The sequence below is a fragment of the Aquarana catesbeiana genome, linkage group LG02 (assembly GCF_042186555.1).
Source record: "Aquarana catesbeiana isolate 2022-GZ linkage group LG02, ASM4218655v1, whole genome shotgun sequence".
NCBI lineage: Eukaryota > Metazoa > Chordata > Amphibia > Anura > Ranidae > Aquarana > Aquarana catesbeiana.
In genome coordinates, this window is record NC_133325.1 from 681,602,617 (window position 1) to 681,624,222 (window position 21,606).

The 21,606-nt window shown below is 41.1% G+C and overlaps 1 protein-coding gene across 2 annotated transcripts in view; it reads right to left on the minus strand.

Moving 5' to 3' along the window:
• Positions 1–1,746: 1,746 nt before the first annotated feature.
• Positions 1,747–21,606, minus strand: part of AIPL1 (AIP like 1 HSP90 co-chaperone) — a 148,312-nt gene continuing 128,452 nt past the window's right edge. For both annotated transcript variants that reach the window (XM_073616738.1, XM_073616737.1), the window contains one exon: positions 1,747–4,535. In XM_073616738.1, the coding sequence (XP_073472839.1) occupies positions 4,333–4,535 (203 nt within the window). In that variant the 3' untranslated portion in view covers positions 1,747–4,332. The remainder of the gene's footprint in view (positions 4,536–21,606) is intronic.

The window sequence follows — 21,606 nt, forward strand, 5'->3', positions numbered from 1 at the left end:
GTCTCTGTATTTGGATGACCTTGTGTCCTGTGGCACTACAGGTGTCAGCAGCGTGACTAAGAGCAATGAGGTCTGTATATGGTGTTCATAAAGCTGGATGGGCATAGTGAAATAACTGTGTGCAGTGTCCTTGTTTCCTGCAAATGGGCAACTTCCCCCTCACCAGTCCTGCGGTCACGGCCCAAATGAATGTCCTGGAACAGGCAGGGACTGGTCACCTCACACTGGAACGCTCCACACTGTCTATGCAGGTGCACCTGGATATGTACCTAAGATCCCCCTCTTTCAGGCTGGGTGTCCCCGACCAGCCGTGGATGCCCAGGACAACGCAGTGTACTGACCTGGGAGGCAGCGCCTCTCCACTGGATCCAGTCTCTTCTCCTGCCTCATGGGGGCTGAATTCCCTTAGGCAAAAAAGATGGAGTCTTTGGTTCCTTTTCTCCAGAGCATGTTAGATCTTGTAGTTCCATACAGTTCAATCTAAATGTGAAACTTGAGTCCTGGGACTACAATTCCCTGTATGCTTTGCTCCCCGGTGGTAATCACTCTGTTGACAGGATGTGATGACACAGAGTCTTAGCTGGCACTAGAGGGAAACAGTCTCACTGCAGCAATGTTGCAGAGTGTCTTCTGATATTGCAAGTAAGATTCTTGCTACATCTATTTTGTTCACTATTTTATTTTTTTATTTACTTTTGTGTCAGTCAATTGCAGTTCTAATTAGAGGCATGCTGCCTTCTGCAGGAAGCAGTAGCCTCTGCAAGCTAAAACCAACATTTTCTCACTGCAGCCCTCAGTTTGCATGTATTGTCAAAGCTGACATTGTGATCACATGATTGGGCACCACTTTAAATGGTTCTCAATCATTAGTTGGGACAGAAGCTGAGTTTGAAAGATAGCAGCAAAATATTGGCTGTCAAAAGCAAGAAATTTGTTATTATATCCTCAGCACATTCTGTATGTGTGTATGTCATTCTGTATGGAAGCATCTGACTTTGCATTAAGGCTCGTACACACTATAAGAAAATTTGGTAAACATTTTTGTCCAAGGAACTTTTGTATGATTTTCGTATAGTGTATACACAACTTTCGACAGCCGATTCCCACTTTTCATATGAAAATTTCCGAATGCAAGAAATATTTCTTATACAGGAACAGGATGAACGATTTTCGTTTAATATGTACCATTTTCGAACGATTTTTGAACAAGAAAAATCAGAAAAGAAAAACTATGCATGATCAGAGACAATAAACAACAACAAAAAAGAATTTGTTGTATGAATTGTTATTCATCGGTTCCGTTTTCCTGGGAAAAAAACAAGGAAAATCGGACGATCGTTCGCCCGCTTTTCTTATAGTGTGTACCCCACATTAGACTTGTATCTGGACCTTAATATTACAATGTATTGCTTCAATCCCAGATTTGTTGTGTTCAGTCACAAAACAGGGGGACCATGGATGCCCTTGTGGTATGCAGAAGTTTACACCCATGCAATGTCCAACCTATTGGTGGTAATAAGAACATTTCCGAGGGAATTCAGTGCCATTTATCCACCTCCTAAAGTAACTTAAAGTAAGTCAGAGCCAGGCAGAGAATTAGCATTTTCCAAAGAAAGTCTACAATTCTAGCCTCTGTATTTATATCACTACAGGTTTCCTTTAAAAGGTGACCAGTTTAATTTGTTCTAAAAGTTAAAATACACATGAGTATAGTAAAATTATTTAAATGTATTTTATTTATATGATCAGTCTGTTTCTCCATATCTTGAAAATGAAACAAAAGCTGGTATTCTTGTATTATTAAACAATTAACAAAACAATTTGTGTGCATATGTAATGACATTTTAACTGAATATTAATTTTGTCTTACATGGAGCATTGTCTATCCCATGAGCTCTCTGAGCTTCCTAAAGATAATGCAAGGACGAATGGTTGCGTATGATCACCTGACCCAAGGGCTTCTAATTCATTCCATTAGTTTTTCTGTTGATGGCTTTTAACTGGTTATTGCATTGGTGACCTCTGCAGCATAGAGCAGTATGTATGGCACACAAAGAACAGTAATGCCCCGTACACACGGTCGGACTTTGTTCGGACATTCCGACAACAAAATCCTAGAATTTTTTCCGACAGATGTTGGCTCAAACTTGCCTTGCATACACACGGTCACACAAAGTTGTCGGAAAATCCGATCGTTCTGAACGCGGTGACGTAAAACACGTACGTCGGGACTATAAACGGGGCAGTGGCCAAAGCTTTCATCTCTTTATTTATTCTGAGCATGCGTGGCACTTTCTCGGTCGGATTTGTGTACACACGATCGGAATTTCCGACAACGGATTTTGTTGTCAGAAAATTTTATATCCTGCTCTCAAACTTTGTGTGTTGGAAAATCCGATGGAAAATGTGTGATGGAGCCTACACACGGTCGGAATTTCCGAAAACAAGGTCCTATCACACATTTTCCGTCGGAAAATCCGACCGTGTGTACGGGGCATAAGATAGGGATAACATATTTTGATGATATCCATACTGATAGTATCCACACATTGCATTTTTTTGCCTACACATGGTCATACTGTATTTTCCTGGGAAAATGTTGCTTTTCTTTGTGAGACAAATTACAGGGCAAATGACAGAACTAGCGCAAGCAATGAGTCAATTACTAATGTTTTCTAGCAAACAATGCTGATCTGCTAAAGTTACAAAATGCACCCAGTTTACCTTAATCTGTGATCTGTGTAACCCACTGTCACTAGAAACCCCAGAGCTCCTCATAGGTTCACCACGAGTGTATGTTTGTATGCATGTGTTATGTAAGTTCTCTATAAACCTTATATACAGTGTCACCAATCACATTCCAACTTCCAGTTCAGGTTTGAATATAATTGGTGGTTGTGAGGAACTTGTTAGGACTGACATTTCTTTTTAAATATTTATATCAGAAATGGGGTTTTTAAATCACCAGATCACCAACATATATTAGTTGGATGAACTGGTGCAGTACAGCAATACTTGGATGAAAAATGACCAGGTAGGTTGTGTTGCTTATACCTTTTTCAAGGCTTTATTTTACATTTTGATTTTACTTTCTGTATGGGTTTCTAAACATAATTTTAATGTGTATTCATATATAGAAGTTGGGTTTTGTAAAGTTTGCACATTTAAAGTGGAGCTCCAGCCCCCCATCCAAAAATTAAAAGTCAGCAGCTACAAGTACTATAGCTGCTGACTTTTGATATTAGGATACTTACCTGTCTAGGGACCCCACGATGTCGGAACCCCAGACGATTTTTCAGTCAGCTCTCAGGTGCTGCCGCCACCATTCCTTGTGAGGGAAACTGGCAGTGAAGTCTTGCGGCTTCACAGACAGTTCTCCGCTACGCATGCGAAAAGCACTCTGTGCTTTCTGAATCGCCTGCTAGTGGTGGAAGGAGGAGGGGGCGAAACTTCTGGGGGAACTCGCTGTGGCAAAGTCTCCCAGACGTGGGGACGGGTACCTGTCAAATTAGGTACCCGCATCACGTCCACCGAAAGAGGCCAAATGTGGCAGCGGAGGGGGGGGGGGAAGCAAACAAGTGCAGCTTCTCCTTTTGAGTGGAGCTCCACTTTAAGCAAATGTTCATTTCATGCTTTTTTTCAGACCTGTTTTAACATATCTATTAGAAGATTAAACATACCAACTCCAATGTATTTTCTGCCAGGTTATATATGTGCGGAAAACAAAAACTAATATTTTGTTTCTTTTAACTTTAGATGTACCTCTGAAACTACCTCCCGAGCAAGCCTACCACTGGCTGAGATCCTCTGCCTTAACCCAAGACAATTACAATCCAGCTACCAGCTGGTTGAGCCAACTATTGCAAGGCAAATGGTTGCACTGGGTCACATAAAACTGTTGTTTTTTACACTGATATGCTGTATACACTTGTCTAAGTAACTATTTGTCCAGTCTAAATTTTTCCTAAAAGCTTGTGAACACCAGCCCCTTGCAAAAGACCAAGATTTCTTTGCCTACACTTCTGTTTGCCACAAGCTTAAAAGAGCTGTTCTAGGGCCACTTGTACAGTTTATTGAACACTGACATTTTGGGTCATAGGCAAAAACAATTTGATGTCAGTTGATAAAAGTTTTCTTCACCTTTAGCTTGCATTCAGAACTACCGAAGTACTGTAAGTAAAAATCCACATTATGTTGAGTTTCTTGAATGATTTTAGTTGCATAGAAGATTTTCAGTTGCAATTAGACAAGCATGATACAAATGATGTTTCTGATGTGATTGCTTAATTCAAAATGTACAAGTACCATTTCATTTCTGATACTACTAATATCCTAAGAAAATAGATTTTTGTATTTCAGTTTATCTTCCTCCTCCTTCTCTTCCATCCTCACTTCCAGCTTTGTTATCTCTTTCTTGACTTGACGGGTCATTGTTGGGTCAAGTTCCACGACTTTCTCAAAATCTTTTTTTGCTTCAACTTCATTCCATACTTCAGCGTTAGCCTTAGCTCGAAGAAAATAAGCCTTTGTCAAACCTAGAAAAGAAATGATCAACTTTATATTCGGTTCATATTTTGTTCTTACACGCTGCACTGAGATATTTTCTCAAGGAACATGACACTTAAAGCGAACCTAACATCAGAGATGATCACAGAGATCATAAAACTCCATCTGATAATGCCTTCATCTACTTTTCTCCCCAGAAGTTTGTCACCATCTCTTTCAACAACTATCCAGGATCCTTAATCTAAATATTTCCACTAAATGACACAACCATTAAAGTCCCAGTGCCTCTGCAATAGCCTTTATGCCCTAAGTTATATGGCTTGTAAAGTTGTTTCAATTTATTTCATACAAAACACTCTAAAATGAAAAGTCTTAATATTGTCATGTTCATAGTAATTAATTACATAAGTCTGCAATTCTAGACAACCAACATTAATATGCAATTTTCTTCTTCCTTAATATAAGACCGCATAAAATATAGAATAATTAATATAATTAAGTGGATTACAAAAAAACATTTACTTGACCCAGCACATTATACAAAAGAATATCACTTTAGTCTCTGCAAAGTAAAATCCTGTGTGTTTGTATGTAGGATTAATTGAACCCCCTGGGACAAAGCACTCACCCTCCAGCCAGACACTGAAAACAGCTTCAATTGCTGTCATCCTCAGGTGCTTATGTGCATGGTAAGCATCAGAGATTCATTGAACCCTGCAGGTGCCTCAAGAAGCTTTGCTCTTTCTGCTTCAAACAAAGCTGGATGCAGCCAGATCTGGATGGGTTGTCAGATTGACTCTAAAAAGTCATCTAAATGAGCTTCTTGTATCTAGAACCCTGGACGGAGTTTTCCACAAGATACTGCCTGCACCAATGCCATTTTGGTCATGTGAATGAGGCTTAACTGTATTGTGTCAGAGAAGTTCCCATAATGGACGCAGTGCTTGGCGCTCTGGTGCTTGCTGGTGTGTACCGGTGCGTGCTGGCACGTGCGTTCCTGTGCATGCTGTTGTGTGTGCCAGGGTGCACTGGTGTGAGCACGCCTGTGCACAACGGTGCGCACGCGCCGCTTGGCGCAAATCGGCCTATTTAAACTGTCAGTGCTGTCTGATCTGCAGCTTCCTCTGCCCTTGCTCCTGTTACTCTGAATGCCTGATCTCCTGACTACCCGGCTTGCCCCTTGGATTATCCTTTGTCTTCTGCCTGCACCTGACCTCAGCCTGCCTTGACTCTGAACCTGCCCGCTCCCCTGTACTTCGTTGCCCGCCTGTTGCCAACCCTGCCTGTGACCCGACCTGCCTGCTCCACTCCTGCTCTGCATCTGCTGCCTGTGTACTGGTCTGCCTGCCTGCTGTCAAGTAATCACCAAACCTCCAGCACCTGGATCCACCCGCCAGGCTCTCTTACCACTCTGCACTCCCGTGCTTCCAGTCTATACTACCAGGGGCCACGAGTGAGACACGTAAGGGAGACTTTCCTCTGCTCTATCGGGCTCATCGGTCAGGTACGTGCAAGTCTGACATAGTGTGTGGGGACTTCAAGATTCTTTATCCTTCCATATGTAGAGAATTTAGTACTGTCCATACCCACATTGGCCACTGCTTAAACAGTTGTGGACAATGGATGTACTGCACATGCCCAAATAAACATTATGAAAGTACTCAGGGCATGTGTAGTATGTCCTGTTTTTCTGTCCCTCTCCTCCCTCACAATTTCTGGCAATTCTACCTTTCTGGAGTTTCTCTATAAATACAGCACAGATAATAGTTCTGCTGTCAAAAACTGAACCACCTGGCACAGTATTTATGAACTCTCTTCAGACACATGGTAGAGAGATGCAAAGTAACATTGTTACTTTTGTATGTACTCAGTTTTACTCATCTGCAGATCAAAGGGATGAACTTCAATCTGAATATGATGTCAGTTAAAACAACCTGACAAGAAAATAAAATTATTTAAAAATAGAAAAGTGTTCCTATTAAACTGCTTATTAACCCTTAAAGTGTATGTTACTCCAATATTTCATATTTCTGATATGTGTTTGTGTTACTTGTATTTAAAGGTATCCAAATCCATATGCATTGTTTCCCTTGTGTTGTGGTCGGGAGTACAGTCTGCCTCTACTTCAGTACTCAGACTTCTGTTGACATGCCCCCTGCACAGCTCTTTACTTTGTAGGTCAGTGTGCTGCTGTTTCTGTGCCTCCTGCTGATACGTTTCACCCACCCCCATCAAACACTTTACTGTGTATTTCTGTCTCTTCATTTTACAAAGGACTGTACCTGTGCTCTTTTCAAGCTGCTAGCTGCTGCTGCTGCCATGCCCCCCATTGTCACAAGCAGTCTCCACCCCCAATTCTTTATGCACTTTATAGGTGAAGGTTCACATACTGTGCCTGGAAAAAGTATTCATAACCCTTGAAATTTCCCACATTTTGTCATGTTACAACCAAAAACACAAATGTATTTTATTGGGATTTTATGTGATAGACCAACACAAAGTGGCACATAATTGTGAAGTGGAAGGAAAATGATAAATAGTTTTAATTTTTTTTACAAATAAATATCTGGAAAGTGTGGCATGCATTTGTATTCAGCCCCCCTGAGCCAATACTTTGTAGAACCTCCTTTTGCTGCAATTGCAGCTGCAAGTCATTTTGGATATGTCTCTATCAACTTTGCACATCTAGAGAGTTACATTTTTGCCCATTCTTCTTTGCAAAAAAGCTCAGGCTCTGTCAGATTGGATGGAGAGTGTCTGAACAGCAATTTTCAAGTCTTGCCACAGTTTCTCAACTGAATTTAGGTCAGGACTTTGACTGGGCCATTCTAATACATGAGTATGCTTTTATCTAAACCATTCCATTGTAGCTCTGGCTGTGTGTTTAGGGTTGTTGTTCTGCTGGAAGTGGGACTCCTGTCGCTAAAACAGGTAGAAAAAGTGGTTAGGAGAGAGTGAAAACTCCTTTAGTGTAAAAGTGTTTGTAAGGTATACATAAAAATATATATTGGGTAATAAACACAGTACAAGTGAAAACCCAGTATGTGTTAAAGAATATAAAAAACTCAGTAAAAAAGAAAATTTAAAAGAAACTAGTTAAGAAACAATCAAAAATATATGGTACAGCAAATACATATCAATGCAAGGTGAGCTGAGTGTGTTAATCCACAGAATTGGAGTTCAATGGAGGTGGTAGATCAGAAAAAGAGCACCGGTATCCCTAAGGGGAAAAAATACAAAAAATATATATACAGAGGAACTCAAAAGTCTTTTAAATGGCAAGATGGGATAGTCTCATTCAATCCCACAGGTAATTAGATGTGAACTGTCTTCTCAAGAGGTAACCTGAGGGTTATTGGGAAAGGACCCGACCAATGTGTTGGATCTTGGCTCAAATGGATAATTCCCACCAGGAGACAGGCAGAAGCAAAAAGCAAAAGAATGCCCTTACCAGATCCGGTGGACTCACGGGCCGTAGCGGTGAGTCAAACGAGCCTGTACCGTTAAACGGTGTGGGGTAAAGGTGTGTGGGAGAACTTGTAAACCATCTTGTCAGCAGTCCTCATACGAAGCACCGATTTGGAGTCCGGGATCCCCAGGGTATGGTTCCGATCAGCAGATCACCGTTTCCTCGTCTGCTGCTTCTTCCAGCAACTTCTCCTCTCTACTTCCCCCCGACTCACCTCTCACACTTCTTCACTCCAACTTTCACTTTGCAACGGTCATATTGCTGTGTTGGCTGCTTCACTTCCATCCAAGAGCTGGCGCAACTTTTACATTTTTTCCTTACACGTTCTGCTGGAAGGTGAACCTCCACCCCAGTCTCAAGTCTTTTGCAGGCTCTAACAGGTTTTCTTCTAAGATTGCCCTGTATTTGGCTCCATCCATCTTCCCATCAACTCTGACAAGCGTCCCTGTTCCTGCTGAAGAAAAGCATCCCCACAACATCATGATGCCACCACCATGTTTCATGGTGGGGATGGTGTGTTTAGGGTGATGTGCAGTGTTTTCTGCCACACATAGCTTTTTCTTTTAGGCCAAAAAGTTCAATTTTGGTCTCATCTGACCAGAGCACCTTCTTCCACATGTTTGCTGTGTCCCCCACATGACTTCTCGCAAACTGCAAACGGGACCCCCGAGCCGATGCGAGTGCCCGGCGGTCTCGATCACCGCCGGGCTCCCGCAATTGCTCGGGGCACACAGAGAACTGGGATTGGTGTGTGTAAACACACAGTTTCTGGTTCTCTGAGGGGAGAACTGACAGATCGTCTGTTCATACAGAGTATATATTAGTATATATATATACTTAATCAGTATATATATATATTTAGTATATATTTTTTGGGGATATTTATTATAGCAAAAAGTAAAAAATAATGCATTTTTTTCAAAATTGTCACTCTTTTTTTGTTTATAGCGCAAAAAATAAAAACCACAGAGGTGATCAAATACCACCAAAAGAAAGCTCTATTTGTGGGGAAAAAATTACGTTGATTTTGTTTGGGAGCCACGTCGCACGACCGCGCAATTGTCATTTAAAGTGACACAGTGCCGAATCGCAAAAAGTGCTCTGGTCTTTGGCCAGCCAAATGGTACGGGGCTGAAGCGGTTAAAATGTTATAATATAATTTAAAAAAAAAAAATGTATTAAAGTTTTTTAATAAAATGTTATAGCTTTGTATTACTGATAGTTTCTGGGTGTTTGAGGCCATAAATATTGGCTCTCACCTGTGTACATGTTGTTTTATTTACAGATATCTCTTTCGGTAATGTTAGCATAAATTTGTGGCTGACATTTTTTAGTGCTGATCAGGCTTGATTGTCTGTGTCCCCTGTGCCTTGGTTATCCAGTCTTGTAGCCACTGTTTCCGGCGTCTTTCATCTCCATGGTAACAAGTCGGCTATAAGTTTTAACAGGTGCCATAACACATACGGAGGGAGGCGCTACATTTGGATGACCTCACCCGCTGCCATCCCAATAGATGGAAGCAATACGAAGCTCTGTGTTGTGTCCATGAGCCTGTATGCTACATTTTCTTTCTGAGAAGCTTTTGGACTTTTTATCATTATTTGGATTTTGTTTTTTTTGCGCTGCACTTTTATCTTTATATTGTTTATCTCCAAGGTGATGTGACTATCCTCTAAGTGTTCAGCTGGCAATCAATTGTTTGTATTTTATTTATTTTGTCTGCACTGATTGTATTTGTTGCAAAAATTACCTAGTTATTTCTTAATCAATAGGCCCATAGCAGAAATGTAAAAATTGTTCTGATCCATAGGGGGTATACAGGTGTAAGAGCTGACGTGGTTAAACCAAATCAGTTTTTTTGTTTTATTTCTCAGCCAAAAGTCTACTGAACATATCTTTGGATCTTACCTCTATTTTTAAACTCATTTACAGGAAGTAGAAATATTTAGAATAAAAACTAAGATACCTGTCAGTATCAGAATCACCAGCACAAATGGAGAGGGTGACAGGCAGCAATGAAAAAATGACAAGGGTTGTAATTCTTCCCTGTTTCATTCAAAACTAAAAAAAATGACTATACATTTGTTTTAAATAGCAGGAAAATTGCAAATATATCTTTAAAACAAAAAAAATTCTACTGAAAATAAAAATAGCATAAACCATTACTATGGAGAATGGACCAGGAGGTATGACCAGGGCCATCTTTATTATTGATTGGACCCTGGGCAAACATTTTCTTGTCCCCCCCCCCCCGCAATTTCGCTCTCCACCCCAACAGCCCAAATATTGGTCACTAATTGGTTGCTAGAGGTTACTGTACATTTTTATCGCTCACTGATTTGGTTGCTAGAGGCTACTGCACATTAATACTGCTCACCCGTTGGTTGTTAGAGGTTTCTTAACATTATTACTGCTCACTGATTGGTTGCTATAGGTTACTGCTTATCATTACTGCTCACTGATTGGTTGCTAGAGGTTAAAGCACATTGTTACCATTCACTGATTGGTTGCTAGTGGTTACTGCACTTCATTACTGCTAACTGATTGATTGGTTGCTATAGGCTACTGTACATCATTATTGCTCACTGTTTGGTTACTGCACATTATTACCGCTCACTGATTGGTTGCTGAAAGTTACAGCCTTTTATCCATTTTTATCCTTTTATCAGCCATATACAACACATGCCAGCAGAGAAACAATAAGTGCCATACTTACGCACCAAATACATGTCAGCAGACACAAAATGGGTATATATTTATATTATAAATTACAGAAATCACAGTTGTTCCCACACCTGCAACCACCCACAGCCAGAACACGCAACCCATAGCGACTGTCCGGGTGCAGGAACCGCAGAAACACCACTAGATGCAAAAGCACCATGCAATTTCCCTGTGGCTGTATTTTAAAAAGATGTAGGCAGCTTCTGTCTGTGCAAACAGAAGCCTTTATAACTTCTACCACAAATGCACAGCTCAGAAACCATATCACATATTTTCTTTTGCTTCCGGGGTAAAACCTTTTGACAGTCTCGTGCTCATTATACTTAAGTGGACTACTTACAATTAGAAAAATGTTCAATTTGAAGAAAAATTTCCAACATGACTTAAATTTTTTTTGATCATGTAGTGAAAATCGATCATTAAAACAAGCACATTAATAATTAGAAAATCAAATCATTCAGGAAAAGAGAACTTTTGCTTGATTGTCTATACACCAATAGCCAGCTTTGGACTGAGAAATCTTTCTGTGACTTATGAAAAGGTTAGATAGTGCTGTCCATGAAAAAAAATCTATTCAAATTAATCTGTAATTAAGCCAGATGCTATCTTGCCACTCTGAGGCCAAATGGCTAATATGCAGTGAAATCTGAAAGTGTTTAATCCAGTCACTAGCCGTTTCTCTCAATTTCTAATTTTTTATCTTTAAAAATATATTTTTATGGTTGCTTGTATGTATTTGTAGACTTTATGCAATTGCATTTTTTGGTATTTATATTTGTATTATATAATATAATGATACCAGTAAATTTATGTTATCCTAATGCATTATTATTATGATGATGATTATTATTATTTGGATTTATTATTAATCCTTTCTTGAGTGGCATTTTTATTTCTTTCTGAAGTAAAGAAGAGAAAACCCTGGAGGTATTAAGAGAACCATTTGTTTCACTATAAGGAGCTAGAGTATATTAAATCAATTATGCTTGGAGACTTAGAAGGTGCTTATCATCGACTGTTATGTACACTGCATGATTTCATGATGTGATATATGAAATAGTGAATCTTTAAATTGGGCAATTTTCTTTGAATTTGTGTCCTTCAAATACCCTGGCTTTGAAGTAGTGTTAATCTCCCAGCTCAAAAGATAATCTTTGGTTCTAAGAAACGTAGAGCTTTTTTTCACAATTTCCAATAGAAGCAAATAGCTTTGCAGGAATTTTGCTTTATTAATATAGAAAAATCTTGCAGCAACATTATTACTTTGGTCTGCATATTATAGGATATGACCTTGCAAACACATACTTAAGAATTTTCAAAGAAATTAACTTGGTAGCTCAACTTTTATAAAAATTCAGTTTGCAGCTTAGACCTTAGTGGTAGGTATTAATAACATTGCAGAATATGCTTTTGCTATGGAGCCCAGGGGCTTAGAAGGTTGGGCTGCAATATAATTTTCCCTAGGTATGCTGCTAGTAAGTTATTTACTGTCTACAGGAGATGCAGTCATTTCTGTGACCTTGGGCTGATACTAGAATGTAAATGTTGGCATCTACCTAGTACTTCAGCTTCCTAATACAAAATGAAAAAAATGGAAAAACCCCAAGCATGCAGCTTAACATCACAAAACTGAAACTATAGCTAGTGGAAACTCTGAAACACTAAGGGCTGTGTCAACATGTCTTGGGCATCAGTTTGACATCAGTTTGCGAGGCCTCTTTTTTTAGAATTAATTTACAGGTGCATTTAACCTGCAGTTGGCCTCCTTCTAATCGGTGTTTGACCTACTTTAAGCATTCTTATAGACTTTGTCATTTGAAGTGAATAGAAGCCCATCAACACATGCTCTAATACCTTTAGTAGTGTAATGCCTCGTACACACGGTCGGACATTGATCGGACATTCCGACAACAAAATCCTAGGATTTTTTCTGACGGATGTTGGCTCAAACTTGTTTTGCGTACACACGGTCGCACAAAGTTGTCGGAATTTCCGATTGCCAAGAACGCGGTGACGTAAACCACGTTCAACGAGACTAGAAAAGGCCAGTTCAGAACCAAGCGCGGCACCCTTTGGGCATCTTTTGCTAATCTCGTGTTAGTAAAAGTTTGGTGAGAGACGATTTGCGCTTTTTCAGACTAGTGGTTTTCAGATCGTTTTCTGCTGTTCAGTTTGTGCTTGTGGGTTTGTATCTGCTCTTCAGTGCGTGCAAGCAAGTTCCGCGTGACTTATTTGAGTCATTGTGTTCTTGTTTGTTCGTTACTGTTTTTCAGGTTGCTCTTCACAGGCCTTGCTGTTCTTCAGTGAGTTCTGTTACTTCGTTCTGAGCAGCCGACTGTTTTCTAGCCATGTTGCGTATACATACTCCTCGTAGAGTTCGTGCTGTGCGGGGGCTTGGTGTTGGGGTCCTGACCTTGACACAAGTCCAGTCCATGAACAGGGTGGGGAGGAGTTCATGGACCAAGAATTGGTTGCTTCAGCGTGACCAGTTCTGTCACATGCCTTTGCTCCGTGAGATCCGTGAGATTAATCCTGATGATTTCAGGAACTTTCTCCGGATGACAGACCCCGTATTTCACCGTTTGTTGGCTTTGCTGACCCCCTATATTAGCAGGCAGGATACCTGCATGAGGCAAGCCATCACTCCGGAGCAGAGGCTCATCGCCACCCTGCGGTACTTGGCGATGGGGAGAAGCCTGCAGGACCTCAAGTTCTCAACAGGCATCTCCCCCCCAGGCTCTGGGTATCATTATCCCAGAGACCTGTTCTGCCATCATCCAGGTCCTACAGAAGGAGTATACGAAGGTAAGATTTTTATCCTTTAATATCACATTTTAGTGTATTTAATGTTTGATAATATATTGTATTTCTTTCCTCATTCCCTAATTACCATGATTGTAATATGCTGTGAATGTCCCCTTTGTCCTCATGCATGCTGGATTTTTATGTAATTATTATTTTGCTCCTTCATACATAGTTGCCTTCACTTACCTCCCCAGCATGGTCTACAGGCCCTATATTCACCTCATGTAGTCACCTAACAATGTATTTTGTCAGCTCCATAGTAGTGCTTTACCCCAAACACCCCCTAAAATGTTTTAAAATGTGATTGGTGCTTTAAATTCAGGCAGAGTGCCATAGGCTTTTTTTGGGGGGGTCCCCAAATCATTTTAACCCTCCCTCCCCCAACTGCTAAGTCAGCTGATACCAATTCTCTATCTATCCTCAATCATCTATCTGCTGACTTTGGCAAACCCATACACACTATACCCATCTCTTTTGTGGTCAGATTTATGGATGAATTCCCCAAAGCATGTAGTGCAAGGGCCTGCCTGTATACTTTCAAATGGTACTGTGTAAAGTTTTTTTTATCCTATTATTATCTTGATAGGTAATAGCAGAATGTCCAAATGTGCTCAAATATGTACAATGTGTATTTATATCTTTGTATTATGACACTTCTTACCTGTCCAGTGGGCTGCCAATAGTGTAACTAAGGAGGGGCTGTTCAAAGTAATACCCATTATTTAGGCATTCATCTCTCAATGAAGTGGAGAGGGTTACCTGTCCAAGAGCTCCCCCCCCTATAATGTTAGAAATGGCCCATGAGAGGGGGTGGGGGAGGGGGAATCTGATAGGTGTACCTTATACTTTGGTGTTTAAAAATTCCCATTACTAAATGTTATCTTGATGTTGGCCAAGAATGTTTGTGTCTAATCTGCTTTCCATGTTTTAATGTGCAAAAAGACTAATTTTTTTTTTCCTCCACAGTTTCCTTCCACGCCACAGGAATGGCAGACTGTGGCCTCCCACTTTGCCCAGCGGTGGGACTTTCCTAACTGCGGAGGGGCAATTGATGGGAAACACGTCCACATCATCCCACCACCCAACTCGGGGTCATACTATTATGATTATAAAGGGTTCAATAGTATTGTGATGTTGGCGGTGGTGTCGGCTAATTATGAGTTCCTGTATATGGACCTGGGGAAGAATGTCTGGATGTCCGATGGTGGAGTCATCGGCCAGACAGAGTTTTACAGGCATCTCCAGAATGGCAGCTTGGACTTGCCACCTCCAGAAGACAATGTGGAAGGACTCCCATTCATCTTCGTTGCGGATGAAGCCTTTGCGCTGGGGACCACCTTATGCGGCCATTCCTGATGAGGACCCTCACCCCGGACCAGAGGGTTTTTAATTACCAGCTGGCCAGAGCCAGAAGAGTGGTGGAGAACACATTTGGAATCATGGCCATCGGGTTCCGCCTATTTCTTACACCCATCCATATGGTGGAGTATAAACTGAATCATATAATCCTGGCGTGCTGTGTTCTACATAACTTTTTACGGGAACATTCTGCCAACTATGCTGGCTCAGTTGGGCCTGAGGCCGGAATTATAAATGAAACAACCCTGACGGCGCTTGAAAGTGGCCGTCCTGGTTTGCCCTCCCTGAGTGCTCGTGATGTCCGGCTAAGATACCTTGAGTTATTTGCGGGTAGGGGTGCCATCAATATGCCAGACAATTTGTGAAACCTTGATCAAATAAAAACAAAAAATTAAGCAAATCTTTGGTGACATTTACTGCTTGTGTTTTAGCTGACCCTGACCGAAATGTGGTGAGTCCTGAAAATGGCGTGATTGTGTAACCTTATACAAAGCACTGTTGGGTGTTATTTACTAAAGGCAAATACACTTTGCACTACAAGTGCACTTGAAAATGCACTGAAACTGCACTTGTAGTGCAAAGTGGATTTGCCCTTAGGAAATAACACCCATTGTCACAGAAAGCAGCAATTACATCACCACAAAAGTGTTGTAGCGTTGAGACAATAATCCACACATTCTTGATTAACAATCTTTTTAATACCTGCACAATCACATGTGCATTTAGAAAAGGTTTTTAAAACAAACCAACATTTTGTTTGTTGTATAACAATTTTTGTGGTGGCATTATCAAAAATAGAAATGTCCATTTAAGATAAAACAGGCATGTTTCCAAACAACAAGAAAGACACAAATCTTGAACTTACAAAGTTCACATTAGGTAAAACTTGAAGGCAATATCAGACATGAGTCTTTAGGAACTGTGTTTGATATTTCGTTCAGATGGGGTGAAGTCACCCCAGGAAAAGCCAAATTTTGAAGATGCACACCAATTTACGAATGTCAACATGTGCTAGCTGCCATCATGGGGGATCAAGGGACGTGTTTTGGGGGAGCAACCCCTTCCTCTCAGCTACTTTATTATTGAGGAAGGAGTTTCACCCCCAAAACGCGTCCATTGATCTCCCGTGATGGCAGATAGCACATGTTGACACACTGTGTGCATCCTCAAAATTTGGCTTTTCTAAAAATCGCTAAAACATTTTTAACACAAAAAAACAAAGGGATTTGGAAGGGTTTTAAACTCTCCCCAAAACATCAATGATGTTATTATTTTTTTGAATAACATCATTGATGTTTTTCTTGAGGTTTTCTAATGCTAAATTACACCCCATGATCTCCCCAATAAGGATCTGTGCACTTTCCGAGGTGAAATGCCCTGGATCCACAACATCACGATCACCTAAAAAGAGAGAAAACAAAAAAAAACATGTATTATAAATATGCCGGCATCCATCTCTTACCTGAGCCTGTGCTCGCAGACACTCACCTGTTGTGGTGGCTAGTTCCACCATGTCTTCTTCCTCCTGCTCTTCTTGTGTTGGGGGTATTTCCCCTTCTTCCCGAGGTGGGGGGTCTGTGGTCTCCTTGGATGAGGGGTGTCCTCTGAGTCTTTTCTCCCCTATGTAAAACAAAAATGGTATACTTAGCACACAGATATTTGATGGCAGAACTATAAAGATGAAACATTGCTTGGAAGTGGTGTACAATTGTCTATTTTTGCAGAGTTCCAAGATGTAGAATTTTTTATGTCCTTTGTCAAGCTTCTATACTTTACCTGTTTTGTACAAGCTTCACAGATGGAGACCCCCCTATAGTATCCACTGGAGCACCTGTGTGGGCCCCCTAATAAAAAGGGTGTTCTTGTGTCCCACACTAGTGCTCCAGCGTCCAGATGTGAAAACAGCTGCTGAGTGTCCTCTCCTTACACAGAATCTAGTTTGCATTTCATTCTAGTAACAAACCCATCTACACAACCAAATATTTTTCATACAAAAAATGTGGGCAAATGCATATTGCCTAAACAATGGTGTTTTATAGGCCGAAAGAAAAATGTTTGATACGAACGAATAATGTGCCCATGAACATGAAAGTTGCCATTTTAAACTGTACAACACTTAAGAAAAGCACATGGAGAAGCACGAACGTAATAAAGACAAAAAGAATAGGAACACAGCACAACTACTTACTTTTTTGCAGCACTCTCCGGATCTTTCTGTACTGCTCGGGCTCTCTTAATTTCAGGTCCGACCACCGCTTCCTGAGCTGATCTTTCGATCGTCGTACCCCGAAATTCCGGTGCAGACTTTTGACCACTTTCGCCATTATCTTGGCCTTTCTGATATTGGGGTTGGGGTAAGGTCCATACTTCCCATCATAGTCAGCCTTCTTCAGTATGTCGACCATCTCCAACATCTCCCCAAAGGACATATTTGATGCCTTAAATCGTCTCCTTCTGGATCGGGACGTTTCCCGATCCGGGCTTTCCTCCTCCTCCTCCTCCTCATTGCTATAATTAGCGCGCACCTGCTCTGACTCCACCATGTGCTCTTCACCCACTGCGCCGAACGAAAAGGGGTGGGGAATAGACTAGAAAGAACGTCAGGGGCGGGTGGAGTTACACGCATGTGCAGTGTGTATAAAGCGTAACACGCGTGCGTAGTACGTACGATCTGTGAGCGGAGGAAGGAGTATCGGAGGCGCCGATCGTGATAACGAAGGTAAGAGCCAAACTTGGGCCTATACTGCTTCTAGATTGAGGCCTATATTGTAACTAGATTAGGAGAGTTTTGCCTGACATTAGGGTTTGTCTTGTGTTGTGTCTTGCAGTGAAAATGGATATCTTGAATCTTGAAAGATACCGACTTTATGGCAATCTTCATAGATATGTTCAGGGAGCTGCCTTGTCTTTGGGAGATAAACCACCCTGAATATAAGAACCAAACAAAGAGGAAGGCAGCACTGGATCAATTTGTGAATTTGTGAAGACGGTGATCCCCACGGCAGAAATTAAAGATCCTAATTGGTGGCCTGAGGAGCACTTATCTAAGGGAGCACAAGAAGGTCCAGGATTCCCAGAGATCCAGAGAAGCAGATGACATCTATGTCCCCAGGATGTGGTACTATGACAGGCTGCATTTTCTGGCAGGCCAGACTAAACCCAGGTCATCACTCTCCAGTCTTCCTCCCCCCCCAGCTGAGGCTTCTGACGCCCAACCTGGGCCTTCCAGGCAGCAACATGTGGAGGAGCCCAGCTTGAGCCAGGTATAGCATTCCTCTAAATATTTCTGCTTGTCCAATCAATGATGTTAACTAGATGTTAGTTTGGAGTACTAATTTATGATTGGGATTGATGATGCAAAAACTAAAACCATGTCCCTTTTTCATACACAGGGAAGTCTCAGCCAGGAGGTGGCCGGGCCGAGCAGGCTGCCTGATATCCAGGTCCCTCCCAGCCACCTGCAAAGAGAAAGTGGCAGGAAGAGGATTACCCTGGAGGAGGCTGCCATAGACCTCTTTTGGAAGGCTACAGAGGCCCTGACAGCCCCCCACACTGTGGAGGAGGACTTTGCTGGCATAATTGCCTGCAAAATGCAGCGGATGGAGGAGGGCCAACAACTCATGTGTGAGTCACACATGAGTCACACATCTGCTACCCACATTTGTGACCTCACACATGGTCCTCCTCCTCCTGCTCCTCCAGGTCCTACTACTCCTCCTCCTCCTCCAGGTCCTACTCCTCCTCCTGCCACATCTCCAACAGCAGAGCCACAGCCAGGAAGGAAGCGTGGAAAGAAGACCAGAAAGTGATGACCCTGGGTCCAGTCTGGTCTGGCAAAAGATGCAGGCTCTTGTAGTACCACAGCCTGGGGACACAGATGTCATCTGCTGCTTTCCGGATCTCGGGAACTTCTGGACCAGACTGCACTCCCTTAGATATGTACTCCTCAGGCCACCAATTTTGATGTTAAAGAATTGATGTCTGCCCAGGGGGTCCAAGGCTTCGCCAACTTCTGCTGTTTCTCCAGCGTTGCCTCCCTCTTTGTTTGGTTCTGAGTCCTTAATAAAGGAATTTTTGTTTCAATTATACTTGCCTATGTGTGTTTTCCTTCAAAAAGGACAGTTTGTTTGTGAGGATTCAGGTACATTTCTAAAGTACAATGTGAAATTAACAAGAGACACCAACACCAAACAATCTCCTTGAGATTAAATAATACAAGATATCAATGGTGTTGTGGTAACTTGACACACAAAACACACACAGAAATATTCTGGAGTAAAACTAAAAATAAAATAAAACAAAGATCAGCCTTAAAAAAATACAAACCTAAAAAAAATAAAAAAAATTATGCCTTAAAATAAAAAAAATAAAAAAATAAAACAACCCAAAAATAATTTTGTCAGATGTGACAAATCAAAATATATTGAGGGAATCCCGATAAATAATAAAGAAAGAAGTTTGTGAGAAGTCTGTGTGAATATGAGCAGCAAAACTACTTCATTCTTCTCACATTATAAAGAAGAAGAGAGTGCGCTGTATTAAACCATTTTTAACATTGCACCGTGACGAAAGTGTTGTATCCATTGCGAACACCAATTTTACCAGACCGAGCGGATCCGTCTCGGAATTTCTTCTGAGCATGCGTGGCACTTTGTGCGTCGGAACTGGCCACACACGGTCGGAATTGACGCGATCGGATTTTGTTGTCGGAAAATTTTATAGCCTGCTCTCAAACTTTGTGTGTTGGAAAATCCAATGGAAAATGTCCGATGGAGCCCACACACGGTCGGAATTTCCGACAGCACGCTCCAATCGGACATTATCCATCGGAAAATCCGACCGTGTGTACGGGGCATAAGACTTTAGTGAGGTTCTGGTTTAGGTATCATGGTGCACGGGGTGCAGCTACCCTTGGCCTAGGAAGCTTGATGCTTGTGCAGTTACAACCTTTGCACACACAGTAGTTAGTCAACAGACCCTATATATATTTTTATGCTTGAGAATGATTCAACCCTCATCTACAGCAGGAATTGCCAGATACCTTTCAATACACAAAAATGTAGGAAGACTCCCATTTCACCCTTTTGGCAGCAGTTACCTTGTGTGCAAGCTCTCAGCAGAAGGAATTACATTTTTGCTTTAAAAGAAGAGATGCAGTTGTCATCATTGGCTTATGACATATAAGAAAACTATATGTATTTTAGGTACATATTATTTCAATTTTTAAATATTTTAAATGTTTAAACCAGGAAGGTTTTTCAGAGATTGGCACCATAGCTTGTAGACTCTATAACTTTCACAAAGACCAAATAATATACACCAATTTGGGTTATTTTTACCAAAGATATGTAGCAGTATAAATTTTGGCCAAAATATATGAAGAAAAATTTATAATTTGCAAAATTGTATAACAGAAACTAAGAAAAATTCATTTTTTTTACAGAATTTTCAGTCTTTTTTCTTTTATAGCGCAGTAAATAAAAAACCCAGCGGTGATTACATACCACCAAAAGAAAGCTCTATTTGTGTGAACAAAAAGGACAAAAATGTCATATAGGTACATCGTTGTATGACTGAGTAATTGTCATTCAAAATGTGAGAGCACCGAAAGCTGAAAATTGGTCTGGTTAGGAAAGGGCTTTAAGTGCCCAGTGGGTAAGTGGTTAAAGTGATAAACTATCACCGTCATTGCCCTGTGCTGTCTAAGGCTTACCAAAAGGTCAACGTTTATTGAGATATACATAGAAGATACATATCCAAATACATAAAGGGGGCTAACAAAGAGTCCCCCATATCTATAAAATTACCACATGTGTAACACAACATCAAATGGTATAATATAAAAACTTGTCACAGCATAATGTCAAATGGGCGTTGTATGGAGCTTGCCAACATGCCAACATGTTTCCCAGCGCAATGGTCGCTTCCTCAGGGCTTCATTCCATAGAGTATATGGAAGCACAATGGTCCCAGCGCAATGGTCGCTTCCTCAGGGCTTCATTCCATAGAGTATAACTCCACATTTATGCTCAAAATTGTGTGGCACGTCCAAGCTAAGGGGGGACCAAAGAAAAAAACATCTAGTCAGTCACAAAAGGAAACCCAGCTATATCAGAGGATACATGGTATTTACCCTCAAACCTGGATATGACGAGCCACTCAAAATTCAATCAGAGGTTAGATAATCCCTGCAATAAGTGCATATTATCCAATGGCTCAGTCTGGACTGTGGGTTCCTCAGGAGACCTAGATACTTATCATTTCTATCCCTTCCACATATGGGAGATATTTCCATGCATTTTTCAGAGATGTGAGACACCTCTACCCTTTATTTGTGTCATTGGTGGATGATATATATCTCAATATTGAATAAGGATCCTTTGATTGACTGAACCATTGAATGATATACACTTGTTGCAGGGATTACCTAACCTCTGATTGAATTTGAAGTGGCTCGTCATATCCAGGTTTGAGGGTAAATACCATGTATCCTTTGATATAGCTGGATTTTCTTTCCTGTATGTTGGTGGCTGGTTTTCTTTGGTCTCCCCTTAGTTCGGACACGCCAGACAATTTTGTTAAGAAAAGGGGGGATTTGGGACTTTGAGTGAGATGGTGTTAGACAAAAATAAATACATTGCACAATAATGAGAAAGTTTGTTCATATAACTATACATGGGACATGGTACATAGCAGATATGACGAGCTGATTGGCATATAATAGACAAAATGTGAAAATTCCA